The following is a 26686-nucleotide window of genomic DNA, read 5'->3' on the forward strand; positions in this document are numbered from 1 at the left end:
TTAGTAGGAGAAAACATTTTATTTTGTGCCTGTAAAAAAAAGTCTCAAAGTCCAGACACTAACTTACAGCTATCATGGTCCAGAAAGTTCCTTATCATTTTTTTGATTTACGTAAACAAAAGTATTGCAATTTCCATTAAGAATCAATATCCTATGTACCCGTTTTTATAGACAAAACAATTTAGCCCCTTCAGGGGTCAAAATATACTTCTTTTAAATATCTTGCTCCATTCACAAAAAGTGAAAAGGAGGGTATCATTCAGTGCAGACAGCATTTGTAGGAAATGCTTCTAAATTCTGTTGTGTTAGAAAAATATATCTTCATATCCCCAGTTAACATGACATCATTTGCTTCAGTTTATCAGTCTATGATAGAACTGTCAGTTCTTCAGTCTTCTATGAGTTTATACAAGACTTGCAAATAAGGCATTCTGAATAAGGCTCACTCAGAATCTTTGACCTCAATCATAAAGTTATCAAACTGTGCAAATTCAAAGCAGCTTGTCCCAATGGCAGCCCAGCCATTCAAAGGTCCTCCAGTCACAACTTCTTTCCACAAGGGATTTCCATTTAGCAGCCCAAATGCATTAGTACCCTGCAAAAACATAATAATGTTACTATGAAAACAAAGGTTTAGGCCCAATGCTAATCTACTTTAAATCAACGGCCTATCAGGCAATATAAATGTAACATTAGGTGCAGATTAGTTTTTGCTTTGCAGCAGCCAACATGTTTTCTGATATTTATTCTATATTTTCCCTTTTCCTGCATGGCTGGGGTGAAAATTTAATGGACAACAAAATATATACCAGCTTACTTTAATATTAATAATACTTTATTTCTCTCTCTACACTTAGGATTGTACTACAGATACTTCCGTCATCATCTGATGACTTTTTAAGTTAATGATAATACTAAGTCATAATTACATTTACATTTCCAAAGGGCAAAAATGAAATTCTATAAAAAATAAAATACAACAAATAAACTGAATTTTATAAATAAACAGCATGTTTACTTCAGCAAATCCATCCAACTTCTTATTCTCCTACTTACATCAATATGTAGGGTCAGTGTATGCCAGCTTCTAGCACGAACACCTGCCAGCCCCTTGCACAGAATAGTCTGGCCCACTGTGAAAGAAACTTCATATTAGTCACCTGTGAAATGAATATACTTTATCCACCTGAACATTACCTTAAAAGCCAAACAGTATATGCATCAAACAGTCACCAGCAGCAATGTCTTTAGTCTTGCAAGGGTTATTAACCAGGTGTATATGGGTTGATAAAAGAGAATCAGAAATGTAACACTATTACCACAATTTTAGCAGACACATATATATATATATATATATATACCTATATAGATGGCCATATTGCATCTATCTACTTAAACAAGAAACATTTTATGGGTAAAACTGTAATTGGAACTTCTGCTTATAGATCACTGAGACGCTGCACAGTTTACCAGATTCTCAACGTATATGGCCACAAGAGCAGATGGTCAAACAGCAAATAAAGAAAAGCAAAATGGAGGTACAGCTACTAGTGAAGTAACCACTTATGGTGCATGCACTGGATTTTACAGGCAATGCTGCAAAACTGTTTATAGCCAGCTTAGGCTGATTGCCAACCAACAGAAGTATTTATCAATGTACCACACATACTTACTTAAATCCCCAGTGACTTTATATGTGCCATCAGCAAACACCCAGAAAAATATACCCTTTGCCCGGTCAGTCGGTGAGCCTCCCTGATCCACTCTAGCAGCAACAAACACCCCTCCGGTGTCCGGGGTTTCAATGTAAATGTCACTTGTCACTGTAACATTAGACCTGAAATCAAAGCACTGTATTAGCTTTACCAAAACTTTTAGTTTAATGTCTTACTTGTGCTACATGCACTCACTGTAAAAATTCTAGGTAGAGATGAGCATAACAGTATAATAGTGCTATACAGAACCAGCAATACTACTACTACTACTATAAAATACAATTTTATTTTCACACACATAGATCCTTCCCCGTGGCCAATATATTTTTAAAAAACGTTTGATTTCAGTGTTTTCTGTACTGACAGTGTCTGTGAGACTTTTTTGCCCTTTACAAAACTCACACATCTCCCTTGCATGACATGCCTATGTATTGCCACTCACCATTGGTAGTTACCAATCACACTAATGGCTTGGTTAGCATCCGATGCCCAAGTAATAGGACGTTGAGTGAGAACTTGGCGAAAGGTGAAGACATGATCGCCTGGGTCAGAAGTATTTGTGAAATATTCAAATACACCAGACTGATCTGCAAAATAAGGGGCCTCTGAGAAGGGGGGGTTTCCTGTAAAAGACAAAGCATATGAGCAAATACATTAACATACATTATCAGCACAAAAATGTCAAACTCTGGTTTACAGGCTAACAGTGGTCACACACAAGCTAGGGACCGGTATCACATCAGCTGTTCCACAGCCCATATTTGTGTAATACAATCACATGTGGATGACCAAAGTGCACTAAACTGAGAGCTTGGTACTTGCCATTAACTCATTTTATGGGGACACAATCTGATCAGATGATTCTACCAAAAAAGCAGTCAAACAATATGTAATACCTGTTCATGTGGATAATATTATGATAATGCTATTAATTCTTTATGACCAAAAGTTTACCGAATAGAATTTTGGCACCTATTCCTCCTCACAACTCACTATCCACCTAGCAAAATTGAATGAATGAATTCAGTACAGGTGGCGTTTCAACTTTGCCACCCTTATCCTATGCCCAACACATAAGGTAAGGAATGACAGAAGCTGCCCATATACTCCAAGGTATAGTACAGTTTTTGCATTTTTTGATATTGACTACCTCAGGATTATGACAATTTTCTTGCCATCATTTTTTTTAGTCTATATTTGGAAAACAATATGTTCAGATAACCTTCACATTTAAATTCTTATAAATCCTGCAACATAACAAAAGTTCATTTAAGGGGAAAGAAACGCACAGCAAACTTACTGACACTGAAGTCATCCTTGTATTTTAGAGGGAAAGGTTTGGATTCAGGTGGATCAGGAAATGAACCCTTCTGTCCAGTCAACAGGGTTGTTATTGTGTAAACTTCATTCACCCCCAGCTGCAATGTGAAAGAACCATTTTGTACCTGAAAATATTTAGACAGAAATGGTTATGCGAGGGCATTCTTTGTAAACCTTCAATAATGAGATCACAAGGTATAAAACCAAAATATACAAAGGGGTACCTTTAGTGGAGACAGTTTTTTGAATGTAACAGGTTTGGTGTTGTTGATGTCCAGACTTGAATACCAAACCTGCAGTTCTTGCAGGTTTTTCTAAAACACAATTAAGACCCAGTTTTAGGTGTTTCCTGTCTTATTTACTCACTCAAAGTAACAGTTAATCAAGACCAGTAAACCTCTAGCTAAATAATTCACCAAAAAACAATCCCGTGCCTTCATTTTAGAATGAAAAGATATGCAATTCATTGTTTGATGCCAAATGTCCAAAACTCACATTTAGGTTTTTTTCGTGGACAAACATAACCACAGCTATCTTAAAAGTGTCTTTTTTGTCTGGAGCACTGTTAACCTGTATTTGTTATTACTAACAGCACGCTGCAATCCAGATAATGCCCAATCAATTCATTTTATCATCTGTTGATGTATCAAGCTATGCGCCAAGCAATCAATACTCACAAAGGAGCCTTGAAGGTAGAACGTAGCATACTGAGCTGAAACATTATAGTCTGGCAGTGGAGGACGGATGCAGATAGAGTTGTTGTGTGACTGTAGAGACAAGGAACATTCAGGATTATTTGTTGTTCTGCATATAACCTTTCAAGGTAAATCACCTAACAGTCTGAAGTTTCCAAGCTTTTATATAACAGTTTCAATATATGCATGCTCTGTTTGCCTTTCATGACATTAACGTACTAAAAATGCATAAATAAATTGCTTTAAGTATTTCACTGTTAGAGATATGCAGAAGAGAGAACTGTATAGCTGTAAAAATTCTGAGAGGAGGATACAACTTGGGTTATTTTACTTCAGATAAGTCTGCTTTGGTTATACTAAGCACATTGAAAAAAATATGATTTGTTTTTATAAGCAAAACAAGGGAAAAAAAACTACAATATACCTATTTAGGAAAATATTCTATATAAGGTAATATCACTGGACTCCTGATAATTAAGTGAAGTATTTTGTCAAATCGCCTGTCAAATGCTTTAATGAAAAAGGGAGAATCTCACCATGGTCTCAATGACAATCGTCAGGTTTCCCAACCGGTCAGTCAGTGCCACGTAGCTTCCACCTTTGTCTAAATGTCCAACCGTTTTGAGATAGTACCAGCCTGGCTGCGTGAACTGGGTAGTGTGTGCTAAAAAAGAGAAAACTGTTAGTGGTGCACTGTCGATAATACTAAAATATACAAACAGTAGTTAGAATTCAATAAATCCGTTTAACAAACATGTATTTGCAGTGCATAATTCAAATATAGCATGCTTGAATCCACATCTCCTTGGGTGTATGTTTATAGCAATTGCTGTTCTTTTTATTACATAATTACAGGTATGGGACCCGTTATCCGGAAACCCGTTATCCAGAAAGTTCCGAATTACGGAAGTGCCATCTCCCATAGACTCCATTTTAAGGAAATAATTCAAATTTTTAATAATTAAACAACACCTTGTACTTGATCCCAACTAAAATATAATAAATACTTAGTGGTGGCAAAACAATCCTATTGGGTTTATTTAATATTTAAATTATTTTTTTAGCAGACTTAAGTTATGGAGATCCAAATTACAGAAAGATCCCTTATCCGGAAAACCACAAGTCCCGAGCATTTTGGATAACAGGTCCCATACCTGTAATTATTAGTGTTAGGAAATGTGGATCCAAGTTAGCTGGTGAGCTAAAGGTTGTTTAAGTCTGCTCCACACAACTATTTATCAGATATAAGAACCAGTAGAGTTAGCATTTTTACGGTCAGTTATGGTTTTCAAACTAGGAGACTTTCCCTAAGTTATGAATGACCAAAAGGCAGGCATCTAAATTGCCTCAGCATTACAGTTACTAAACATGTTTAATGCTTCCTCCTTGATTTGGATTTGGATTCAGATTTCTCTTTAATTGAGATTCTGAAACTCACTTTCTTTTTTTTATCCTGAAAAAAAGTCAGGTTGCTTCTTAATCGGCTCTACCTGCATGTTTAAAACAAAAGATCTTGATATCAGTCTGTAAATTACCAGTGATCCATATGGGTGTTGATACCACATAATTTCCACTCCATGGCTCCTTGGCAGTCATCAGCCCTTCCAAACCAAAAGGTAACTGTTCATAGTAACTGGCCACCATATTCCAAGAGATAGTCCTAAGTCAAAGGAAGGCAACATATCTGTAAAACTCAGAAAAAAATTATATACTTTAATTACCCCAACAACTGCAGCTTAAACAAGCCTCCCTGAATAAACATCAGTAGCACACAGGGTGGATTTTTGCCCTGTAGATAAACTTAAAAAAGCTTTTGGTTGTGCCTGCTCCTGGAGCCACTGCGTCAGCCTGTGTGCAGGCACACACAGCAGAATCCGGAGCAAAACTGTATACGCAAACAGTTTGGTGCTGAATTCCACTGTGTGTGCCTGCACCCGGGCCAACGCAATGGCTACAAGGGCACAATCAAATGTTTTTTTTTACATTTAGGGACAGATTCTCAGCCTGTGTTTGTCAGCAGGCTGAGAATCCACACCGTGTGGCATTTGCCTAAATGTTATACATGAAGTTGTCACTGTATGTGTTCTGGTAGGTATAGTATATACACCTGAAACCACATGTATCATATAATGTGCTATGGGGTCTGCATTGATCATGTCATTTGGGCTAAATAAAAATAGGTATTTTAATTATCTTGGCTCTGGGAAAGAATACATGGAACAAGCACTACATTTATCTTGCCATGTGTTCTGGGGCCAGAGTAGATGAAATTGGCATGTTATGTGTTCTTAGGTACAATATATGAGTTTAACACTACATGTATCCTGACATATTTTCTAAAGGCTTAATAGATGAAATTGGCACTGCATGTAACTTGTGTTCTTGGGTATTATACATGAGAAAGGAAATATTTGTGTACTGCTTTGTGTTCTGGGGGCTGTAAAGATTGACAGTTCTTTTAACCTGTCATGTGTTCTTGAGTATTATATTTGCCCTACCTTGTGTTCTAGGGTATTATACATAGTATTTGGTTACTATAAAAGAATATATGAAATTTATTTTTTAGTCCAAACACAAAACATGTTGAAAAGGGATCCCTTGCATTTATGTAAGTTTTCAATTCTAATTTCAAGCCTGGAACCCAAAAAGTCCCACATACATGGGAAAATGGCTGCTGGGTGAAAGCTTTGATTTATAAAAATGTGATTGTGTGGTGCGGTGAACCGAGGAGATATATGCAGTACAAATTATGCAGTTTGGGTGGGGGACATGTGTCCAACCTTTATAAATGGTAGGAAAATATTGGGTTTACACATTAAAATCCTTCAGCCCTGAGTTGCTGCATGGGTATTGAATATTTGGCAGAATTTAGCTTTTGTGTCCTCTGCCAAAGGAGCTACTAATTGCTGTAGGAACAAATCCTTGAAATCATCTCTATCAGCAATCACCCTTTAAACATGAAAAATGAAGGAGTTCATGATCTCTAGAGAAAATTCGCAATGTTTTGTACATATCTACCATAGTGTGTTTTCATTAGCTAAAAACAAAAACTTTTTTTAAACAGTTTATATGCCTGCATTAATACAGTGCCAATTATTAGAGCACACTTAGTAGGTTGCTTTACTCACGAAGTCATGTTTCCATTCACATAGTTTTGGTTTAGAATCCGAGCCCAACAACCTCCACCGACCTCATCATTGTAAGTGCTGTAATCTTCAGAGGCCCAGAGAGTCTTCCCTGTCAGAATAGCATCCTGTGCTGCGTGGGTTCCAGGATAGTGGGCACTTCATTTGAAAAAAAAAAGGAGAAATAACCACATATACGGAACCATATTGAGAGTTCATAGCAACTTCCAAATGCAAATTCCTTACTTGAAGTGAACGCTAGACCTTTTACCTGTTTCATTTTTTATTGAGATAATGAGGAAACTGCCCAGACCTGGCCATGGAACGGCTTATCAACTGTTTAACTACTTTTGGTTATTTGAAAAGGACTGCACTACATATAAAAAGTTCTGTAATTTCCAAAAAAAAAACCCACCCAATTCCGATGTAAATACCATTGAAGTTAAAGCTGAGGCCTGTAATTTCACTCCAAATTTCTTATTTAACTTCAGCACCAATAATGTATGGTAAATATCTAAAATACCAATAGTTATACTTTTCCAAACTGTACATTAATTTTACATGAAACACTTGTGCAACTGCGTACACAGGAGATATTGGCAAATATAAACCCAAAGGACATGGGTAGGAGCAACTGTTACTACATTATACCCTCCAAATCTCCATTCTATGTAATGAAGCATGCATATATCAAAATAATTAGTATGCTAATCTGCCCGATATTTTGGCTTCTTTGGACTGAGCAATTCCCCCAACTACTACTCCCAATACTGTATATAAGATACCTGAAGTAATGATTTGTGAGTACCCAAGCTAATGGCCAATGTGATTCTTAGAATACACAAAGGTGTATATCTAAATATGCAGTATATTTATTATATGCTTCACAAATAGGAAACCAATTGCTCAGGTGAGCAACTTAAGTATATACTTCATAAACACTTTGTTTCAATAAGCCTACAAGAAAAATGAGACATGGGGCAGAGGACAGAAAGTTATATTCATCCCACAATATAGCATATATTTCTCCCCCCCAACTATTTGGGCACCAGTAACTGGCACAACTGAACACGTTTGACCTGTGAGTGAAACGTAGAGGGGCATGGGTGTATAGTGTTACAGCCCTCTGTGTGGAGCCTAGTACATAACTCAAGTAAAGTACAGGGCTTTGTTGCATCTCTTGCACATGATTTACAGAAGCGGAGCAACTGCATAAGGTATAGAGTTTTACCTTGCACTATGCACAATAATATTAAACAAGGCTCTAAAAGCATGTTACTGTCAGTAGATTGTATAATGTCAAGTGTCTTTCACTTTTCAGTTGTTTGACTTTATGTAGTAATTCTGTATTTGCACTTACTGTGTTAATATGTAATTGTGTTTAAAGGTCTTTTGTATGGTAACAAATTTCTCTTGTACATACATAAACACATACAAGAATCATTACTGCACTAATTAAGTATGTATTTGTTAACCTCTATTAAACACTTCTAACAGTGAATATTACCTATATATAAAGAAAACAAATATCTTAAAATATCATTATAGTATGTTAAGCTTCATAGCCACATAAACATACCCAGTATAGCACAGTTAGCAAGTCCTCCTTCTACCCATTTGACTTTTCTCCTGGGATGGCTCACTTCCATACAACCATACAGAGTTCAGATAAACTCCCTTTGTTATAGTTTTCAAACCATCAAAACAGGGGCATTTGATGCAGTCTTATGTGCTTAAAAAGAATCTGATTGGCTTGCCAGAAATGCCTCTATAATCTATACCTATACACCTATATATACTTTGTAGGGGCAATATACCACCCTTGTTCAACATGATTTTTATGAACTGGGCTTGTGCTGAAAAAGATTTTTTGCCTAATGTTTTAATTACAAAAAATCCATGTTAATATAGGCATGGGTTCTATTATCCATAATCCTTTAAACCTGGTATTTTCTGGATAAGGGTTTTGTTCTGTAATTTGGATCACCACATCTGAAGCCTACTAAAAACATTTAAAAATTAATTAACCCCAATAGGATTGTTTTGGCACCAATATGGATTTGTGCAGCTTAGTTAGGATCAAGTAAAAGGTACTGTTATATATGATGGATGGATTTCCTGTAGTTTGGAGCATCTGCATATAAGGTTTCTGGATAAGTGATCCCATACCTGTATTATGAACCTCCATTAAACCTACAAAAATTGTATCTTAAAAAGTATAGACAAGAAGGTTCATTCCTGACCCCAAGGGGTGCAAGAGTGCTCTACTTAGTGCTCATACAGCACACACTTGTGCCCCCCTGCGCACTATGCTCTGTACTGAGAGCCAAAGTAATATCCAGCGCTCAGAGATGAGCACAACATCACAAGGCTAAGCTAGCCCAATCCTTACGCCTGCCTTATACTGCCAAAAATATTTAAAAGGATAGATTCCCTTTAACTCGCTCCACTGGGCAATATAACTTTCACAGTGCGCAAATTTTTAAAAATGCAGATTCTGCAAGCTGAAGATTTTTTATTTTAATTTTGTTAGTAGTTAGTTTACCCTTTTACTCTGGCGGAACTCAGCACACATTGTTAGGTATAAGAAAGCATAAGGCCATACCCTATAACATCGACCACCCTGAGCAGCTCAGGATCCTGTAGCATATGAAAGGCGATGGGTTGCCATAGGTTATCGCTGGCTATTATCTTCACATGCTCCAAATTGTTTTTATCCAACGTGTAGCGCAAAAGCTTTAAAGGCAGGCACAGTCAGTCAAGAAGAAAAGAAAAAGATTTTTTTAAAAATCAGATTTTGAGATATGTATTTGTGGTTCAATGAGACATGAAACATGAAGCTAAGACGTAAAGGTGTTGCAACACAACTAAAGCACATATAGGGGTGTATTTATTAACATTAGAGACAAACATCACCGGTGATGTTGCCCATAGCAACCAATCAGGCCTTTGCTTTTGTTTTCTAACTTGTAGGTGATCGGTCAATCTAATTGCCGATTGGTTGCTATAAGCAACATCAACCGTGATATTTGTCTCCAATGTTAATAAATACACTGCCAAACAGAGGATGGGGTACCATGTAATAATGCAGTGACAAAGAAGAGGGAAAGAGGGATGCTTTACACTACAGCAATCACAGTGCAACTGTCATTATACAGGCCAACTAGATTTGTCCAATCAAACTGCCTATGGCAAATGGGTTGAATATTTTCTAATTTGTCCAGCCATGCACATAACTAAATAGCATTAATACATTTGTCAGAGGATGAATCTGAACTGGCTGGCTGGGCATTTTCATGTCCCAGCAATCATGGATCACCATTTATAAGCTGAAAACATTTGATACTGCATGGTTAACAACACACCTGGTGATTTTTCTGTGGTCTCAGAAAAAAACAACCATAGTAATCTATTTTCCATGCAATAGGGGTTATACTAGGTGACAAAACACATTCAAAAATACACTCATACTTTTCCAACCCTTATTAAAAAATAAAATATTATGCCAGGTAAGAAGTGACTTACTTACTTATTAACTACAGTCTGGTTTATCCACCCCTAACAGTTTCAAGTCATTTTGTAAACAAGTAACCAGATTTTATGTAATGAATGAAAGGAATGGCCATAACAAATTAATATTCTGCTGGAATGTTCTCTTAATAATGTGCACGTAACAGTAAATCAGATTTCACTGAAGATTAAATAACATATTCAAGGTTGAAATTAGGGATGCACTGAATCCACTATTGTTGGATTCTGATGAACCCCGAATCCTTTGCAAAGGATTCAGCCGAATACCAAACCGAATCCTAATTTACATATGTAAGTTAGGATACATAAAGGTTAACGAGTGCCGCATGTGCCAAAAAAAATTCAACTTCCATGTTTATGAGACAAAAAGTCACATGATTTTAAGGATTCGGTTCGGCCAGGAGCATGGATTCAGTCGAATCCTGCTCAAAAAGGTCGAATCTTGAGCGAATCCCAAACCCAATTCTGGATTTGGTGCATCCCTAGCTGAAATTACTCAAGGGAGGAAATACCAGGCCCCTTGTTCAGTTCAAAGAGGGAACTAAGCACTGTGCTTGATTGATATATACAGGTATAAGATCTATTATCTAAAAGTAAGGTCATTAATGGAATTGGTTTATATTAAGGCAGTCAAACACACAATGTATTTTTTATTCGCTGTGGAAAGCACAATAATATTACTGAATGACCGAACAGGGTAACAAACAAGGGCTGGAGGGTCCTTAGGGTCCAAGCACAATGCATATCCATACAGTACATACTACTGCAAGGTGGAAAGTGCTCGCTGTACTTTGCACCAGATTAAAAACCCAACACAAGGTGGAAAGTGCAGCTTGAACAGGATCAAGGGAGTTTATTGCAGGGCTGCCCATTACCTTGTCTATCCTTGCACTCCCAAGGCAGGGCATTCTGTACGCCGCTCAACATTAGTAACTTTCCAGGGGAAACCTACATGATTCCCACCTCTCCCCCTTTTTGTATGTAGTGCTGCCAATTAAAGGCAAAGCTGAATAGAAAGTGAGGCCACAAGGAGTGCAAAAAGGTTGATCTAAAGATAACCCAAGTGCCACAGTTGAGCTAGTGTTAATGGCACTGGAATGCTCTAGTTCAAGGATATCAATACATGTGCATATATTTATCCATCAAAGAGCTTTTAATAGTGATGAGCAAAAGTTTTCACATGACATGGATTCACGCATAATTTTTTTTACATGCGCAGCAATTTTTTTGCCAAGTGTCATTTTCTGCATTTTCAAACTTCACATTTTTTGGCTAAATGAAACGGGACTGATTAGCTTATTACAAGTTTTTAACACTAATATAGAAAGGGTTATTATTTATATCAGATATGCAAGCAAATATATGATTTGTTAAAAAGGTTTGTTGTTTTTCACCTGTACCCCCTACACATTTTTTGAAACATCTGGAAACGAAATCCACTAATCAATTTTTGGAGTTATTTGTAGAACTTTGTGGCCTTCCTAATTAAAGAAAAAGAACTGAGCTTCAAAATGAGCCCTAGCATTTCACATACACAGAGGCCCAAACAGCCCCCCACAGACACACTAAACCGTGACTGCCTATGACATCTTACAGCAGTTCCTCCGACATTTGCCAGAATCTACAGGGCCTGATGCTAGGCAACTTTGCCTTAAAGGGGTTGTTCACCTTTAAATTAACTTTTAGTATAATGTAAAGTTATTTAGGTTTTTGTTCAGCAGCCCTTAAGTTTGCAATTTCAGCAGATATCTGGTTGCTATGGTCAAATATAACATAGCAACCAGGCAGTGGTTTGAAAGAGAGACTGGAATATGAACAGAAGAGGGAATAAATAGAAAGATAAGTAACAACAATAAAACTGTCTATACATCTGAGGAGCCAGCTAATGAAGGCTTCCTTTTAATATGCCCAGTTCTAGTAATTTAGCTACTGACGCATGGGTCACTCGGGATGAAATTCAAAAAAGACTTGAACATGTAAAGGTAAACAAACGTTCAGGACCGCATGGGATTCATCCCAGGGTATTAAACGAGCTTAGCGCTGTTATTGCCAAGCCCCTTCACTTAATTTTTCAGGATTCGTTGAGGTCTGGCATGGTGCCGAGAGACTGGCGAATTGCTAATGGTGCCGTTATTTAAAAAGGGATCCCGTTCTCAGCCTGAAAACTATAGGCCTGTTAGTCTGACATCAGTAGTAGGAAAACTTTTGGAAGGGGTAATAAGGGATAGGGTACTTGAATACATTGCAGTTCACAATACTATAAGTTTGCCTATCTAATTATGTAGCTTCACAGAGCAATCATTGATGGAGTCAGTGACCCCAATTTGAAAGCTGGAAAGAGTCAGAAAAATAAACAACTCAGCAACTCAGATCATCTTTAAATAGAAGGAATTTCTACTGAAACAATCACATGCCTTGTCACGGTTTCAGTCCAGGCTGTTCTACTAAACTTGCAGTTGAGCTCTCCCCACCAAACAGCCAAAGTGTATGGAAGCTCTAGCTACTCACGGTTTAGAGCTCTGTTGGGTTAAGGATGTGGTGCCTACAGCAAAGTGGCTGCTTGGGGAGATTGCTCAACCAGAGATGCTGCAGAAAGGACTGTGTTGCAATGACAAAAGATTTAAATAGTGAAATGATTCATTTGATTAGCTCCAGGCAAGGTTCCCAAGGACCTTTTATGTGGTAAAGCAAAGCAATTAGAAGAATTCCCAAGGAAACTTCAATGTCTCATAATTATGTTTCACAAAAAAATACAATTTACAAAATCATATTTAGATTCAATAAAATGTAACCACAAAGTTCTTTAAAAAAATTGATAAGAGCATTGCAGCCAAGCTCAAACACATGAACTGAAATTAAGAAGACTATGCACCAGTTAGTCCAGAGAGAAACAAAAAAGGAATGGCCAGAGCAGACTAAAGAAAAATACCAAGACAGGATCCCAGCTGAAATCATCATGCATCCTACAGCACAAGTCCCAAAGCAGAGTAGGAGGGCATGGAAAAGCTGAACACATGCCACACTGCAGACCAAGAGACTAATTTGCAGAGTTTTACTGCCAAGGATGGGATATGTTAAAGGACCTTAAGTTTTATCCTACAAATATAACTTACCCTATGACCTGTACAGCCTCATTAAGATAAGGATCAACTAGCACGTCGTGTGCAATCTCCCAATCTCCATCTGCAGTGATGATGCCAACGTTCGTTAAACCCAGCCTGTCCAAAGTATGCCGCAGAACCTTTGTAACAAATGTTAAAGACTGGCAATTACTGATAGACTGCAATAACCATGGTTAAATTCCAAACTGGAAAAAAATAAAAACCGAACACATTTTAAACTGAAGTCTAAGCATCAGCAAAATTCTTAAATGATTGGTATTTAGGGAGGGACTATGGGAAGCAAATAGGTTTCATTTTAAGCCTAAGCCTTTAGGTTTGGGTCCCTATTCCCGTTATCCAAAAAACTAATTCATCAACTGCAGCAAATGCAGAAACAATATCAGAACCTCAAGACATACCGGACATACTAGTCCTCTCAATACAAGCAAAACAATGCTTAATCTTATCACTGATTTTATTTTAGGACAAAATTTTGTTCGTGATTCATATGAATTACATTTTTTTTTTTTTTTGCAAGATTTAATACTGACCAAATCACTGGGTAATTATTCAGCAGAAAACAGACAAAAAATCCATGTAATTGGTCTTCAAGATTTTAACCACTATAAAATCTATAACAGGGAAGGATCAGCCCTGTATGACTAATCAAACCAGGAGACAATCTTCCCAAGATAATGCAAATAAGCAGGGAATTGCAAGCCTATATAAAATGACCAGAGGTGAATAGTTAGGATGACCATATGGGGTTTACCTTGATGCAGTATGGCAATTTAACAATACAAATATTGTTTTTAAAAATGTATGTATTTGCATATAACGAGCCAAGCAATGGGAAATGATCAATCACTTTTGCATGGCTGAAGTTTGACATTTAATTTATTTATTATTTATTTATTTTTTATTATTTTTTGCAATTAGGCAGTTTAACAAGTAGAAAATATCTAATTAAATTAAAGAACAGGATTCAACATTTGGGTTACTGAACAAATATAATAGCACTATATTCTATCACATCCTTTCTGAACACCAAGAACAAGGTGTGTAGAAAATAACTGTTGGACTGTGGCAGTGCAGCATGGTTTCGTAAGAAAATGTATCCAGGTGTGGGATGCCTTACTGCGAAACCTGATCCAGAAAGTTTAGGAAAGGCCATCTCCCATAAAGTCCATTTTAAGCAAATATATATATATATACTTTTATATATTTTTATATCCTTTTTCTCTGTATTAACAAAACAGTACCTTATACAGGTATGGGATCCCTTATCCAGTAACCCGTTATCCAGAAAGTTGCAAATTACGGAAAGGCCATCTCCCATAGACTCTATTATAAGCAAATAATTCTAATTTCTGAAAATGATTTCCTTTTTCTCCATTATTATAAAACAGTACCTTGTACTTGATCCCAAATAAGATATAATTAATCCTTATTGGATGCAAAACAATCCTATTGGGTTTATTCAATATTTAAATGATTTTTAGCAGACGTAAGGTATGGAGCTCCAAATTACGGAAAGATCCCTTATCCGGAAAACCCCAGGTCCCAAACATTAATAGGTAATAGGTCCCATAGCTGTACTTAATGGCAACTAAGCTAGATGTATCCATATTGGTGGGTAAACAATCCTATTGGGTTTATTCAATGTCTAAATGTTTTTATTAGCAGCCATTAGGTATGGTGATTCCAATTATGGAAAGATCCCTTATTTGAAAACCCCAGGTTCAAAGCATTCTGGATAATAGATTTAATACCTGTACTAAAATAAAATATTTTATTCTCCGGTTAAAAAAGACAAGGTCACTAGGCAATCAAAGAAACAATCACCTGACAATCACCTGGCTTGAAGATTTGAAAAAAAAAAAACTACAGCCCCATAGCCACACTATGGTGTCTTTCATGCAACCTGGCTACAAAGAACAAGTCACAATCATATTAGTCTGGTGCCTCCCGGCTAACACCGGTAATAGAAATAGTTAAATTAGCCAATAGAAAGGCAAATATTAGCTGCAAGGAAGGACTCCCAGAATATTACTTAGGGCAGGGGCTCCCAGACTTTGTCACACTGTGATCTACCCTTGCCACCTGGCCTTTATCATGAGATCTATCTTAATAAAAGTAAGACATCTATCATTTAGCGCATGACGTAAGACAAATTATCACTCTAGATGTTTATGGCAATATATAAATGCAGTACCAAATTCACATTTAATGCCTACATAACAGTATACAAGTGCCAACACAGAAGTATATAACTGCAGTGCCAACTTCAAGCTCAATGTGAAAAGGATTGTACTACTTTTTATTTTCCATTCTTGTACACAGAAACATAGTGCCACCCTCTTCTTCGGTATGTTGGGAGAAAAAAGAAGCGGGATGGCATCCCACATTGTGGTCTACCAGTGATCTACCGGTAGGCCACGATCTACCTCTTGGGCATTCTTGGCTTGGGGCCTATGTTCCATAAAAAAAGTGTTTTCTTTTTGCTAAACCTCAATATATAAACTTCCAAAGGGGGAAAAGTGCAACAGCTTAAACAATGTTGCTTTAGATTTATGGTTCTAGTTCTAGCATTTAAGTACAATAATTTGTTTAGAGTGACAACATGTTGTAGCGTTAAGTTTTTAAATTCATGGGGGTGCTCTAGAAAAACACAAATTCTCTAAAAGCCAGGTGTTTAAATAGGATTTATATTATCAGTCCTGCAGGGTAAAAAGTATTAAAGGTTTGCAGTAGAACTCTTGCAGAGTATTATCACAGTCCAAGATGAAATCACAGGCGTTGCCACTCCAAATGCGGGTCAAACCCAATCCAATCCATAGAAAAAGCAGAGGGAAGGTTGTGCTCTCTGGTATATTAAAATTTAAAACAATTTATTTAAGAGTAAAATAATGTACAGCATATGAAACACGCTCATCAGAAATGTCAATGCAGTGCTCAGTCCAACATTAAAGATCCACGTGTTTAAATAGGTATCACCAGTAAGTGGAACTGACGCATCCATAAGGAGGCGGAAGTGAGATTCACACAAGCAGGGATGAAGCGAAACAGCCCCTCATTGCTTCAAAAATTAGTAAGTAGGTCTAGTGGATGCACTTGCTTTATTCTAAAGTGAGATTCACACAAGCAAGGATGAAGCGAAACAGCCCCTCATTGCTTCAAAAATTAGTAAGTAGGTCTAGTGGATGCACTTGCTTTATTCTAATTTTTGAAGCAATAAGGGGCTGTTTCGCTTCAGCCCTGCTGGTGTGAATCTCACTTCCACCTCTATATGGACACGTAAGTTCCACTTACCAGTGGTACCTATTTAAACATGTTTAATGTAGGTATGCAAGCTTCAAAATGTATTCCCCTGAAGAATCCCTATTCCGGAGGAAACACGTTGGGCTGATATTTCTGATGAGCGTGTTTAACATGCTGAAACTTGTAAGTGCATTATTTAACTCTTAAATAAATTGTTTTTCATTTTATTACACCAGAGAGCGCGACCTTCCCTCTGCTTTTTCTATGTTATAGTGTTAGCTTCCATTAACATAGTTACTGAAGTGTAGTCATGCTCCATTACCAAGAACTGAACATTGAAAAGCAAAGCAGTAAAAGCAAAGACAGATCTTAGCACTAAGCAGTTTAGCAAAAAATGGTACAGGTATAGGACCAGTTATCCAGAATGCTCGGGACCAAGGGTATTCCGGATAATGGATCTTTCCGTAATTTGGATCTCCATAACTAAAGACTAAAAAATCAATAAAACATGAATTAAACCCAATAGGTTTTTTGTGTCCAATAAGAATTCATTATATCTTATCAATTACAAGGTATTGTTTTATTATTACAGGGAAAAAGAAAATCAATTTTAAAATTCTGAATTATTTGATTAAAATGGAGTCAATGGGAGATGGGCTTTCCATAATTTAGAGCTTTCTGGATGACGGGTTTCCAGATAACGGATCCCATACCTGTATTTTGCTAAAAAGAATGAATAACACACAAGCTTACGGTTCCCACCTTTATGTATTTTATGTCATAGGCTCTCTCATTCCAAATCTGAAAAAAACACATGTTTAAGATACATACAGTACATAAGTACATAAGTACATACTGAAAATCTTAATTCAACTGTTGGATACTGTGAAAGAATTAGACTGATTCCTGGATCCTGTATGCAGTCAAAATGACATCATGTGAATAGTAATTGGATTTGTAAATGTGACTTAGTGCTAATAACTGGAACAATTTCATATATTTAACTAATTTTATGTTTCTATAAACATATATATGTATACATAAAAAATAAAAATATCACAGAGGAGAGATAACATTGCTGAATAGTTCAGAGTTGTTTATTTAAATAAGATAACACGAGTCTGGCCAATTGCATGGCATTTTAAAAAGCAACATAAAACAATAAAACCCCAAAAACAAACACATAACACTATGCAGCTTGTCCCATCATTAGTAAGTGAAGTGTAATATTCTAAACTCACCCCAATGTAGTCGATATCCAAGTTATGATATTGCTTGGCACCTATAATCCATGACACAACATAATAAGCCGTCACATCAGGAAAATCGTAAGGCCAGTTTTTGCCATTACCAATCCAGCCAGGAAAAGCCCAAGGCAAACCTAGGAAGTTCAACAGCAAAAGTAAGAAAAGAATACAACACAGTAATTTTTTAACCCTTTGTCAGAGTCCGAGAGTCTATGTGAAGGCACATAAAGTATGTACAATTACAATGTCTTTTAAAGCTGATGGGGCATGACCCTTACATGTACATTGTGTGTAGTTACAGATTTAAAAAACAATGCAGGTATTAGGGATTTTCTTCCCAACTAATGTAAGAATAGACATATTGTATAATAAGAAATGCTTTGTCCAAATATTATAGCTTAGTCAAGCCGAGCAAGATTAATGTCCTTTTCACGGATACATTGGATTTTTTATAAAGGGCAATTTTCTGCATTTGTCCCAATGATACTTCCTGTTTCAAGCCAATAAAAGGTGATTTCCAGTGTTTGGCATTTCGTGTTTTTGGTAATAAAACTGTGGTGACCAAAACACCAAAAATATAGCAGCTGGAAATTGTTACCTATGAGTTTTATTGCAGGGTTTCTCTTCTTTGCCTCTTTCATCAACCACCATTCATAACCTCGGAAGTAGTTCTGATCATCGGGGTAGTGCATATGAGATGGTTCAGTTCCGTCTATGGTGAAAGAAAAAACCTTTATGTAAAGGGACAAAGGAGAAAACCAGTGTAGACTTAAGCATCTAACTTTAAACAAAAGGGAAAGCAACAAAATAAATGTGTAAAACATACATCTTTTTTTGCTTTTTCTTAAAAGATTAATAAAAAGGATGAGCAGTAATAATTACTTTTTCATTTATAACAGGAAAACAATTAGAAATTTTAGCCAGCACCCTTCTTCTCTTTATGTATTCTGCTTCGCTTTCAACACATTCCATCAATGTCAGATCCCAACAATAACTGATCAGAGAAACATCATATGACCCTAAAACTTAATTTTCTATGCAGAGCAACATCACTAGTCACTTTTATAAGGAAATAAATTTGTTAACAAATGAAGTCAGCTGACCTAAATCACCAGTAGGTGGTGCTGTTGTTTCACAAATTGTTGGAGTAAGAAAAAGTCATGTATGTAAATTGCAGAAGTGCTTTTAGAGGGTTCTAAGCAATTTTACATTTAATTTGTTTTATTTTCTTTACTCATGCATTGCCTTCTGTCTGTAACAGCATCCACAAAGTTTGTGCAGTAAGGGGTGGTATTAGTCACATGCAGATCCCCATGTAACATCCAAAAGATGTAATTATAAACATTAGGTATTTAATACTGTAACTGTTACAGAATGATCAAGTAAAATATATTTTAAAATATTCTTAGCTCTGTGCTATTATTATAGTTAAAATAGAACACAATTTGACTACGGTATTGCATGCATATAGAAGTGTTTTTCCAGCCTGCTGGAAAGAGCCCCATAAAATAACTTCAGCCATTAGTTTCAATAAGTTATGACAAACTAGAATATCTGGCTGACCCTCACTAAATTTTGTGCAGAAGAAAAAAAAAGCATGCATAAAATATTTGTATTTTCTCGGAAAAATGTTCAGCTAAGCAAGTAAAAAGGAAGCCTTGTTCAATCTGTGGTATTTGCCCACATGCCTCTTGCTAAATCCTGTGTGTGGGAAAGATGGTGCATAGCACTTACATCATTTGCTGGGTGTCATTTCTAAAGGGGAAATACAGACTAATTTTGAAAACTCTACAGAGGCTTGTGGTTTACTGCCTCAGCAGGGGAGTACAGAAGTACAGGTGGCTTGGGCATTCATAGGAAATCTTTAGAAAACCAAAAGTAAGAAGCACAGCCTAAAGTTTATTTAGGTCAGAGAATGGTTGTTTTTTTTCTTGAACACTGTGCAAAATGTGTATTAATATTATATGATAAATTGTTTTGGCATTTAGGAGCTAATATAGAGTTTTTAAAATTAGGCCGTATGTCCCCTTTAATTGTCTTGCTATGACAGATAAAAGATTTTTTTTTAAAAATTACATTATAATTAGTCAAAAGCATTTAAAGGAAAAATGCATGGCAACTATTTATTTTGAAATACTCAAAAGAAGCCCAGAAATCAAATTGTCTCTGAGATATAATACTTTACTGTGTTAATAAAAAGGTTTAAGCTGCACAGTAGTGTTGTGTGCCCTATGGCACATCCCATTTAAGACTACACTGCACATCAGATGAACAGCACCCTGCATCAAGTCATTAGCTGATTAAAATTTTGTGCCACATTTACTTGCTTACTGCAACACTGCTTCTATAAAAATGTACAAAATGGGGACCATTTTTGTTTATAAGCTTTAGGTAACATGGCCTTAAATTACAATTTTTTTTTAAAAAAGAGGGTATGTTTTCTAGACTGTATAGCTTATAAGGCAGTGATCCCCAACCAGTGGTTCAAGGGCAACATGTTCACCAACCCCTTGGATGTTGCTCTCAGTGCCCCCAAAGCAGGTGCTCATTTTTTAATTCCTGACTTGGTGGCAAGTTTTGGTTGAGTAAAAACAAGATTTACTACCAAATAAAGCCTCCTGTAAGTGATAGTGTGCATTGAGGCTCCATCGTGGCTCGTGAGTAAGAAAGGTTGGGGACTCCTGCTACAAGTATTTGAATATGAGGTAAATGATTACTAAAGGAGGGCAATGGGAGGAGAAAGTTCTAGTCAGCATGAGACAATGACAGCTTGTGCAAGACAAAAAATAAATGCTGAGTGAAAAAGGCTACAGAAAAACATTCATTAACCTCTTATTAGCTTCATTAGCCAAATAAAAAAGCAGATGCTTGCTTGCTTGCTTGCTTTATTTATTTGTTTCCTTTTTCTTGGAAGACACTTGATTGTCCCAGTTTTTATTATTAAAGCATTTTAGGTCCTGTCTGATTACTGCAACTAATATCACATCAGTTTTTATTCCCATCCTGTAGAAATGCAGCCTGCTTTCATATCCAGCTCCCTTTTAATAGGGTGTATGAATCATTTACTTGTATGAGACATGCAACATGTGACTTTCAAGCTGTCCTTGGACAACTCCCAATGAATCCCAGAATGCTTGGGCTATAATTCCACAATAGAACAATCCTACAATTATGACCACACACCACTGTTTTCAAGAAACACAGATTTTCATTATAATTGACAAGAAAGATATTTAGGCAGTACTATGTAGTTGCTTGTTATTAAATTATTTCAAATAAATGAAAAAACAAATGAAAGATTTATTAAATGCTACCTGTTGTTTGTGCGTCACCTCCAATTTCAACCTTGAAGATGTGCAAAGAGGCACCAAAATTTGGCTGAAAAGATAATAAGTCAAATTGTAAATATTTGTGACAATACACTGACAGATCCTGCACTGAACTGACTGAAAAGAGAGATATAAGTTGTCTCTTTCTAACTACTGAAATCCGCTTCCCTCAAAACAGGTAAGGGATCCGTTTTTTCAAAGCTATGCACTATATGAGGTTCATCTCCCATATATTCCATTTTAAGCAAATGAATCTTAATTTTGAAAATAATTTCCTGTTTATGTGTAATAATAAAACAGTAGCTTGTTCTTAATGGTAACTAAGCTGCATGAATCCATACTGATGGCAAAACAATCCTAATGGGTTTATTTAACATTTCAGTGTTTTATAGGGTATGGTGATCCAAATTACAAAAAAAACCTTATCTGGAAAACCTCAGGTCCTAAGTAAAAAACATAGATCCTATATTTGATATATGGATTATATATATATAATCCATATATCAAATATAGGATCTATTTTTTATATATATATATATATATATATATACACAAGGTTAGATTGACAGCACACGCAGGAAGTTTTTCACGAAGAGTCACAAAAGGTTTACATAAGAAAATTTGAGGCTTTATTCAGTCCGACGTTTCAGTTCCTGTCTGGAACTTTCATAAGGGACTGTCCCTGATCTACATTTTCTGCACGGGCACCCAGGAATCATCTGTATTTTATGGTGTGCAGCTTTCCAGCAACTCGTTTCTATATATATATTGTTCATTTTGTTATTCTAACCCAGGCTTTTTCTTTTTTGCAATTGCCAGTAAAAGAAAGATACTCAAATATTTTTTTCCTAAACTAAATAGTTTTACAGTACAGCAAGATGATTCCCAACAGACAGCCCCTCTATGTCACTTTAAATAACTTAAATATTCTTTCTCTATAAAAATGCACTGCCCTCCCTTCCACACAAACAAATGGCAGCCACATAGCTAAGGCAAAATCTTACCTTGAACAAGTAATCCAGGATCTCAGTTCTTTGTGGTTCTGGGTAGTTTACAAGAAGCCGAGACGTTGCCTAAAGTTAACAAAGTGTTAAGATTCTTTTCATTCATTTTAATAGGATGTGGTGAACAAAACACCACTGAAATTATCTATTTTTGAGGCAGTAAAAAAATTTGACCTAAAACTAAATGAATATCTTGCACATAGATGTAGAAGTAACCTGTTCTACCATTTTTTTTTCTTTGACAGTGACTTAAAATGGATTCTATTACCTTAAAGATTTCCTCTTTTAATATATATACATTTCTTTTAAGCAGTTATAGGCTAGTGCTTCCTGTTTTTATACAATTACATATTTTAATAATGCTGTGGTATTGCACCATTGCATTAACAGCCTAGCATACCTACACCACTGCATTCTTAGGCATAAGGGGCAGACAGTAATTTTAGCTTTCTGTTCAGCACTACCTAGATGTCACTGCACATCTCACTTTTCCCCTCCCTCCTCTTCATCTAATTGTGTAGCCAGTGCAAGGGCATGGGCATCTGGTCCCCCATTCTGGCACATAAACAAGATTTTGGCATGATACAAAGCTTGCCTTAATAAGTGTCCACAAAAAGGTGCCGGCCTGCTTGCTTTGATTGAGTAATTCCAAGACGGAAGGAAACAAGATTTATATTATTTATATAGAGTAAGTAAAGTTTATTTTTCTCAACTAACAATATAGAAAATAATTTGGAGTTATTTCTTAGGGTGACAGGTCCCCTTTAAGCACAGACGATACCACCCCAGCCTAGCTACCCTCAAATGGTGCCATCATGCTCACCCCTGCACTCTCTCCCCTGTCACCAGACTAACTCACTGCTGAGTTTGCCACTATCTTGTCCCTATCTTCATTTCCCTCAGTGCTGAAATCTCCATTCTGCTTGCTGCCACCCCCTGCTGTAGACTTCCCATGATTCCCTCTGTCAGTGCTCATTTCCACTCTCTCCCTGATGCCTTGACCACTTGCACCTCTTCTCACTGGTCGATAGGACCACTGATCAGGGTTGCCAGGTTTTCCTGGCAGGTTTTCCGCTAAATTGGGCTACTAATTTAAAGCCCGGGCGGGTTTCCAAAGTACAAACTCGCCAAGGTACAATTTTGGGCTAGTTTTTGGAGCCTTGGCGGGTTTGTAGTTTGGAAACTAGCCAACATTTTTTTTACCTCTGACATGCCTATCCCAGTGCATGCTGTGTAATGTAGGTTGTATCTTATTATTAGCCTACAGCTAAGATTAATATAAAACTACAATACCAAGCATGCAATTATAGACAGAAGCTCCCTTTTCTATTCCTCTTTGCTGAACCTGCATGGACCGGGCACAGAGGGCAGGGAAACATCAACCATCCCAGTAACTGGAGAGGAAGCGCAGGGTTTGGGTAGTGATTACACGCTTTAAAAAGGCATACTTACCCATATATACTTTTATTTTTTAGATATTTTTTTCATTGCGCATATTTGGCTATTTTTCGGCTACTTTCAAAGTGGCTTTTGGCTAGTTTTGGCCTGTTTTAGAACTGATTTTGGCTGATTTGGAAAAGTAAATATGGCAACCCTGCCACTGATATTCCTCTGCCTGTCTTCAGGGGTGGGCCGAGCCGACCGGGTACCTTAGGCAACCCGGTCGACCATCTCGCCCCTGAGCCTGCACATCACTTCGTATCGCACCACCGCCGCCCCCTCCCCCTGTGTGTTGGCGTGCATGCACAGTTTTCGTGCTGGGGGGCGGGTGGGAGAGGGTGGTTTGGGGGTGCGATACCGATCGCAACGGAGAACAGACTAGGGGTAGGCAGGAGAGGCTCCTGCCTGGCGCCCACCAATCATTGCGCCCTAGGCAGCTGCCTCTTCTGCCTACCCCTAGTTCCCGTGATTTTGTTCAAGAGGGACATCGTGGTGGGGTCACAGGAGACCTGTAATTTTGTGCAGTGAGTGCCAGGGGTTTTTTGCTTTTTTCACAGGGGCAGGAACCTAAAGTTATGCCCCTGTCACTGATCACATTCCCTCCAACTGTCTTTACTCTCCCTTTCTCTCGCTGCTCTGTGCTGATTGTGCTGGGGAAGCACCGATTTGGTCTCTCCTGCACTGTGGGCTGCTGTCTGGAGAAGGGCTGAGTTATTAGGTGAAAGGGATCTTCTTGTGTGAGTTGCACCTTCTGAAGGGAGGGGAAAAAGGGCTGGTAGCTGCTGCTGAATCCACTCCTATTTCTGTGCTGAAATCAGAGCCAGACGCTCCTGACATGCTGCACAGTAACATTTTCTCCTCTCTCCTGCTACTTATTTTACTCTCTCTGCACAATAGATCCCCTTGCTGTCATTGCACCATTCTACAAACCTACACTAATCTCACCCCCCTTTTTACTATTGTCTACTAATCCCTCAAAACTTTTAACCCATTTGTGACTAGGATTGTCCCACCCTGTTATGACCCCTTCTACAGTAATTCACTGCTTTGGAGTATGCATTACTTTAAAAGTAATCTGCTCTACTGAAATACACAATTACACAACACGCTCTTCAGCTTCTCAAGCCTTTTGATTAGAACATTTCAGCTTCAGCTTCCGCATAACCAACAGTGCTTAGAAGTTGCTCAGCTGCTCTACTTCCCTGTTTCCCTACCCTTATACTTAAACACTCACTCCTCCTCCGCTGATTGCTCCGATCCCATCGAACATACGACCAAGCCCTCCGAGATCATCTACTGAATACTGGGCTGGGGCTCCTGGGAACAACAGCAATACCAGCCACAGAATAAACATGCCTTCACCACAGCCCGGAGCCCTCCTGGAACCAGCAAGCACCGTCCTCATCCCTCACAGTGTCTGTCATGTGATCAAGTAACGTGACCCAACAGGAAGTGCTGTGCATTCGTTTCACTGGTGACCTGTGACAATTGATGAGAGACAATGCTGAACTTTCTTTTACGTTTGTTCTGTTTATGTGAACTGACATATGAGGGATTAAATAGGATTATAGTCCGTCTTAAAATAAAGAGGTGCTGTTTATGTGTATCTCAATTTACAAAAAGATCCTGGTTGCAGTGCAGGCGCTAATATATAACCATATTCTGGCTAGTATTTGCCAGTACCGGCTAGTAGGTATGAGCACGGGCACATGTGACTCAAACACTCAGGCTGGGCCTTCGCAAAACGGAAGAATTGCACTTGTGAGGTGTTGCGGAACTACAACTCTCCACTGCCACAACTTGTATATAAAGTAATTATGGACGCAAGAGGTTCTTTTGCATTTAACTAGAACTTGGTTTATTGATGGTACACAGCATACGCAGGGTTAATACTCACAGCATTGTCGCTCGTGACATCATGTCCGGGCACCTCCCTGCAGAGCCGCACTTAATTCACTGCTTTCCCCCACGTGACTTGGGTGATGGGCGGCGGTTTCTGCAGTGCGCGTCTCCTTTACCAAGATGGCGGCGGTTGCTTCACGCCAATATGGTGGCGCACACAGCTTGCCTCGTGGAGTAGGAGATGGGCGCGAAAATCACAAAAATACAGTTTTAATAGTCCAGGCACATGGGACAATCGGGGAGAACCTCAAACCCGAACCCACGGCCTTTTATACAGGTATTATTTTAAAGATCAGGCGCTTTGCTTTAGTGAGTCCGTAGCTGCAGAAGCGCTTGTCAGTCACTTTAATAAAGATAATACACGGCAGTGTGCAATAAGGGCCCCACGTTGGGCGCCATAAATGTAACCCTATTCTGGCTAGTATTTGCCAGTACCGGCTAGTAGGTATGAGCACGGGCACATGTGACTCCAACACACAGGCTGGGCCTTCGCAAAACGGAAAAATTGCACTTGTGAGGTGTTGCGGAACTACAACTCTCCACTGCCACAACTTGTATATAAAGTAATTATGGATGCCAGAGGTTCTTTTGCATTTAACTAGAACTTGGTTTATTGATGGTACACAGCATACGCAGGGTTAATACTCACAGCATTGAGGTAGAATAGCACAAATGTCAAATGCAGTTGCAGATAGTAGGAATAGTATGGCACCACTGTGGAAATGGGTATAGGGGATAGCCAGGAGTCCCAAGGGTGTCTGCCTTTTCTGGACCAGATCCCTACAGCAACGGCGGTTCAGGGGTTAATAACAGCCTGAATCCTATGTCTGACACCGTGGTCCCTACAGTAAGGCAGCAGAGCCTTGGGTATACTAAACCCTCTAATTTCTCCTATGTGGGAGCGTACAGCAGCTCATACTAAATAGCCCTGAACTAAGTCACACTCCTAAAGCATGCTATAACAGAGTCTAACCTGCAAATGACTACACCTCATTCACGGGGTCCCTGATCCCCGA

At 37.9% G+C, this 26686-nt stretch overlaps 1 protein-coding gene across 2 annotated transcripts; it reads right to left on the reverse strand.

Moving 5' to 3' along the window:
* galc (galactosylceramidase) lies at window positions 1-25203 on the reverse strand. 2 transcript variants are annotated; one of them, XM_012968598.3, is made up of 17 exons: window positions 25003-25203; window positions 22329-22397; window positions 21310-21373; window positions 18594-18707; window positions 17990-18129; window positions 17511-17549; window positions 13500-13627; window positions 6859-7014; window positions 5266-5390; window positions 4267-4394; window positions 3713-3802; window positions 3260-3349; window positions 3016-3160; window positions 2158-2338; window positions 1674-1837; window positions 1057-1133; window positions 1-595 (listed from the first exon to the last, which is right to left on the reverse strand). In XM_012968598.3, exons 1-17 carry the CDS (start codon window positions 25171-25173, stop codon window positions 443-445), a joined length of 2034 nt encoding a protein of 677 aa, XP_012824052.2. In that variant the 5' UTR covers window positions 25174-25203; the 3' UTR covers window positions 1-442. The 2 variants fall into 2 exon arrangements, with proteins under 2 accessions (XP_012824052.2, NP_001072270.1); NM_001078802.1 differs by lacking the exon at window positions 13500-13627 and adding an exon at window positions 9461-9591 and having other exon boundaries at window positions 25003-25188.
* Between the last annotated feature and the right edge of the window lie 1483 nt (window positions 25204-26686).

Source organism: Xenopus tropicalis, chromosome 8 (genome assembly GCF_000004195.4).
Source record: "Xenopus tropicalis strain Nigerian chromosome 8, UCB_Xtro_10.0, whole genome shotgun sequence".
Lineage (NCBI taxonomy): Eukaryota > Metazoa > Chordata > Amphibia > Anura > Pipidae > Xenopus > Xenopus tropicalis.

Bases quoted from the DNA above. Each gene is read 5' to 3' on its own strand.
- galc (NM_001078802.1), bottom strand. From the start codon at position 25,173: ATGAGGACGGTGCTTGCTGGTTCCAGGAGGGCTCCGGGCTGTGGTGAA. The intron at 17,550-17,989 runs GTGAGTTTAGAA...TGTTTTTTTCAG, and splicing joins TGGATATCGACTACATTGGG to ATTTGGAATGAGAGAGCCTA. The intron at 3,803-4,266 runs GTGAGATTCTCC...TTGTCTCTACAG, and splicing joins CGATTGTCATTGAGACCATG to TCACACAACAACTCTATCTG.